At 32.9% G+C, this 5,320-nt stretch overlaps 1 protein-coding gene and 1 pseudogene across 1 annotated transcript; both read right to left on the minus strand.

The window, feature by feature from the left end:
• Positions 1 to 373: 373 nt before the first annotated feature.
• On the minus strand, positions 374 to 2,170 carry LOC105617823 (annotated as a pseudogene).
• A 199-nt stretch (positions 2,171 to 2,369) lies between these two features.
• On the minus strand, positions 2,370 to 5,076 carry LOC105618896 (alpha-glucosidase-like). Its single transcript, XM_012200457.1, has 2 exons — positions 3,842 to 5,076; positions 2,370 to 3,170 (listed from the first exon to the last, which is right to left on the minus strand). The coding sequence occupies exons 1-2, from the start codon at positions 5,074 to 5,076 to the stop codon at positions 2,672 to 2,674; spliced, it is 1,734 nt and encodes a 577-aa protein (XP_012055847.1). The 3' UTR covers positions 2,370 to 2,671.
• Between the last annotated feature and the right edge of the window lie 244 nt (positions 5,077 to 5,320).

The raw sequence follows: 5,320 nt of genomic DNA on the forward strand, positions 1-5,320 counted from the left end.
ATATCATCACTGAATGCCTGCATATTGGCTTTTTCTTCCTTTTTTTATAATAAAAAAGAAGCCTTTTCTGATTGTGAAGATAAATTATGGTTATTAATAAAGATAAATAATTGCGCATTATAGTTTTGGAAGTAAAATTTAACACCTTTAATAAAAATATAACAGAAATTTAAATTGAATGATATTTTTCAAATTAAATTAAGAATTTTAAGAAATGATTACGTTAAATATATATTACTATATATAATATAATAGCACTTTTTATTTGATATAATGATATTACAAATATCTGATACATTTGGAAATAAAATAGTGTATTTATGGATATCAAATCTGTTTAGACACACGACTTTGTCCAGGTCCAGGTTTATCTTCATTCGTGACATGTGTCAGCTCCAACAATACATCCGATAGGATCCTTGGTTTCTGCGTACGTAAAATTCCTATCGACCATGCCGATCTCGTTGCCGTTGTAAATCACGCTTACGCCGGGTAAAACCATCGCCAATACAGAAAGCTGATCGGTCTGTTTCTCGCCCAATCTGGAAGCCGCTCGATGATTGTCATGATTGTCCATCACCCAATTCGCGACGTACGGTGAATCGTTAGGTATATTGTTCATCCATCGATTGATGAGACATTTGAAGTCAGCCGCGCTAGACTCATTGTTCAAATAAAAAATAAATGTAAAATCAAATGACACTTTCGGGCTTGATTTGTATACAACGCAAAATTTATATAAAAAATCAAAATTTTATTGATCTCGGTCATCATTTATTATAAATTTTTGCATTAACTGTCGAGTGATTATTCAGTAATTCTCTCCAGGATTTCATAAGTCTCCCGAAGATTTCGAAGTGTAAATGTGATCCAGTTTTGTGATCATCATTCCCGGCATGTTTTTTCTTGTCTTGTTGTAGAAAACATGCATTCTCAAACAAGTAGCCGATAGCATCAGTGCATCAGTTCCGATCCAGCCCGAAACTCAGTTTTTTATTTCACATTGCAATGCAACGCTGCGGTAGTTGAGATTCGCCTGAGCAACGTTGAACTGATGGAGATAGTATTGTTACTGTGCTGAGTTTCACTCCCAGGCGAAACATCGAACGATATTCAACCAGTTGTTCGGTGGTTTCCTAGTGTCGTTCACTATTCGTGCGTCACGCCACACTCGTCGTAGGACTTGATCCGTTGAACGGAAGAAGCTTTTTCTTAACTATTCGTGCTCGTGAGAATTGTAGTTTGGTGAAATTGAGAATTATTTTCAGCCCGAGGGATTTCACCTTCTCTTTGAGTTTGTCAAAGTCAGCTAAAGTACCATAATCCTTGTCGACGTCGGTATAATTAGCATCGTAGCTAAAGTCAAACTGCAAGCTGATATAAATCGATGACAGCCATAGCGTATTAATCCAATATCCGTGATATGCTCCAATCTATTCGTGATACTATTCAAATCTCCTATACTATCTCCATCACTATCCTCGAAATTTCTCGAATAGACTAGATATATCAAATTGTTCTTGAACTAATTTTTATCCGCTCTTTCGATTGATGCGGAAGTTATTAGAACAATCAATATTATAATGAAAATATATAGGCGAAATATAATAAATAACTAATTTGATTGTTGATGCGATTTTGTACTCTATACGCAACGACTTTTTTAAAAAGTCATAGCAATGAATACATTGTTGGAATTATTATTTTTATTTGATAATCTTGTAACTGCAAATAATCGTGGAATTACTGATAACGATAACTTACATTTTTTTAACGATAATATCAAGCTAATCAGATAGCTTTTCTCATTGTTTTTATGATATCAAGAAACACAGTAATAAAGATATTTATTATGTTTAATAATTTATAATATAATTAAATATATTGTTGAAACTTGTGATATAAATATAAAGAATAAAAATATACATTACAATTATAAATTGGGCCATTGTGTTTTGCATTTTATTTCGCAAAAATGCAATTTGGTAAAAATAAAATGTTTCACATTTTATATGAATAAATTAATTTATACAAATACATAATGAAAAAGTTATATGCTTTAAAAAAAAGAGAATAATGTGCTTTAATACTACAATACGTAAAAAGAATAATTAAAATATTTTGCATTTTTTACATGCCGTAAGTTGATAGTATTTTTATTTAAGCCCATCATGCTAACTAATTAAACAAATTGTTAGTGTTTTATTAAAGAAAAATTGGAAATCAGAAAATAAAGTTAATTGAAATAATGATAAAGGAAAATTAATTATTAAAGTAACGAGACTAAATTAAAAAGCCAATATAAATATTGTTTTAACATTGATTTATACTATCTTATATACTGGGGGACAATCAAAAAATTACTCTTATTTTGATTAAAATAATTTTTATTCGATTCGAACGAAAATGTGCATTTTGTAGATACATAGATAAGCACTAATTACTAATTGATAAATGCTGTTGCAATGATTTTTTTGCATTTAATAGCTTTGCACGATATCTCATGGCAACAAGTTTATTTTTAATCGTTATTATCACAAAATACATTTCCTTCGAAAATTTATTCTCATATTTACACAATCTGCCAGAAAAAATATTTATGCTTAATATATTCGAAAATTCGCTTTACTTAAAAGAGACTTTTTTTTATTAACACGAGATAAGCAAAAATTTAATCGAACAAATCTTCTGTGACGAGCACAACAGAAACCGAACCAGACAGACTGAAGGTAACCATATTAACAGGCGATCTTAGAAGTAGATTGGAACCCTCGCTGGATGTATACACCATCAACTGCTCCGAAATATTTAACCAGGTTGAAATATCAACAGTGACCGTCTCCGTGTCGTTGAAGTTCACTATGAGGACCACGATAGATGTTTCATTTCGTCGTACTATCCCTAGAACATTTTCAGCGACAGAACATTTGTAACAATATAACGCAGTCTCCAGAGTGCCCTGCTCGATGACGGGCTTCTTCTTCAGTTGTGTTAAGCGTTTAAACACGTTATAATGAGAGTAGAGCTCAGATTTTTGCGCCTTTAAATTCAAGGATTTATAATTCTTGTTCACCGGAAGCCACGTTGATTCGTTGCTAGAGAAACCGGCGCTGATGCTATTATCCCATTGGAAAGGTGTTCTTTCTGGATCTCGCGATTTTAGAAAATATCTGAAAATGCGATAATATGTATCATTAAATCAATAAAAAGATACATCTTGAATATAATTATAGAAATTCTATAATTATAGAAATATATTAAGTAATACATTTCACATCTTTTGAAATGCAAATTTATTATAACAAAATCTAAAAGATAGCATGATTATACACATATATATATATATATATATAATAGTAATAATTTAATTTAATCATTTTTTGTCGAAATAGATAATTAGTTTATAATATATTTATTATAAGTAAAAGCCATTTTAAGATAAATGATTTGCATTAAATTAATTATTAGTGAACAAAGTCATATAAATCTTCGTAATAATCTGGAAAAACACTATAGTGTCTCGATGCTAAGCTATGGCGTGCCTCCTTTACACAATCAGGCGAATTGCGTCAGATCGAATTAGTTATCGGTTCTAAGTTATCGGAATCTAAATATGTGTACGTCAAATATATATTATATATATATATAATTTTTGCGATAATATTTTTTACATAATATTATCAATCAACATTTCTATATTTCAAACAATATAAAATATAAGAATATAAGAATCACAGGATATATTTATAAAATATAGATAAATTTATAGATTTCATTTAAATCTATTATATATTATGTCGTAACGATTCTATTTAAATTCATTGTTTTATTGTAGTAATACCTTTCCTCTCCAGCTCCGCATCCGGCAGGATCCACAGTTTCGTTGTATGTAAAATTTCTATCGAGCATACCGATCTCGTCGCCATTATAAATCACGCTTATACCGGGCAAAACGGTTGCCAACATGGAAAGTTGATCGGCCCGTTTCTCCCCGAATCTGCTAGCCGCGCGATGATTGTCATGATTTCCCGTCACCCAATTCGCAACATATTCCGCACCTTTAGGCATGTTGTTTATCCAACGATCGATATTATGTTTGAAATCGGCCGCGCTGGACTTGTTATTTAAATCACTAACGAACACGAAGTTGAATGGTACCGTTGAACCAGATTGATAATACTTTATAGTGAGATCAAAGTCCGCATAGGCCTCGGTCAAGATCATTTTCGCGTCACCCGTCGAGTGATTGTTCATCAACTCTCTCCAAGTCTTGAGAACGTCGTAAGTTTCGGGAAGATTTTTTGTGTAAATGTGATTCAAGTAGTCGTAATCATTGCTTGGTACGTCTAAGTTACTTAATGGTTCATCCAAGAATTGATCATTCTCATACAAATGATTGATAGCGTCAATGCGGAAACCTTTTACGCCCAGATCCATCCAGAATACCAACACGTTTTGCATTTCTTCTCGCAACTTACTATTACGATAATTGAGATCTGGCTGTCCAACAGCGAACTGATGCAGATAATACTGCCCTCGTATTTCGTTCCATTCCCAGGCAGAGCCTCCAAAAGCACTCAACCAGTTATTCGGTGGTTTCTTAATGTTATTTTCAGATTTTGCGTCATGCCATACATAATATTCGTCATAGGGTTTAATACCTTGGATACTTTTGTTAAACCATTCGTGTTGATCAGAGCTGTGATTCGGCACGAAATCAAGGATTACTTTCAATCCAAGGGATTGTGCTTTCTGTACGAGTTTTCTAAAATCATCTAAGGTGCCGTATTCTTCATTGATATTGGTAAAATTAGAAATATCATAGCCGAAATCTTTCTGTGGACTAGAAAAGATCGGTGACATCCATAACGCATCGGCGCCAATGTCCTTAATGTGTTCTAACTCGTCCGTGATACCATTCAAATCGCCAATGCCATCGCCATTACTGTCCTTGAAGCTTCTTGGATAGATCTGATATACCAGACTGTTTTTATACCAATCCTTATCCGCTTCCTGGACCGCATTCGAGCCGGCCAGAACGATCAACGCCGCGGTGAGAATACATGAACGAATCATAGTGACTAATTATTTTGATTTCTTCCAAGCAACTCCAGTTGCTTTTATACCAAGCGACAAACTTCTGAAAAATTTGGAAATGTTGTCGTACTATCGATAAGCTGGTTATGTTTGGCGTCTAAGAATTATCAACTGATAACGATATTCTTTACAATAACAAATTTATATCAAGCAATATCAAGTAGTTCCCAATAGCACAATCATCATGCTATTACTTTTATCTCGAAACACAATCATTGCAATT

This window comes from Atta cephalotes (genome assembly GCF_000143395.1).
Source record: "Atta cephalotes unplaced genomic scaffold scaffold00001, whole genome shotgun sequence".
NCBI lineage: Eukaryota > Metazoa > Arthropoda > Insecta > Hymenoptera > Formicidae > Atta > Atta cephalotes.

Excerpts from the sequence above, each read along its gene's own strand:
- LOC105618896 (XM_012200457.1), bottom strand. The coding sequence starts at position 5,076 with ATGATTCGTTCATGTATTCTCACCGCGGCGTTGATCGTTCTGGCCGGC. Across the intron at positions 3,171-3,841 it reads TGCGGAGCTGGAGAGGAAAG|ATATTTTCTAAAATCGCGAG; the intron begins GTATTACTACAA and ends TCGCATTTTCAG.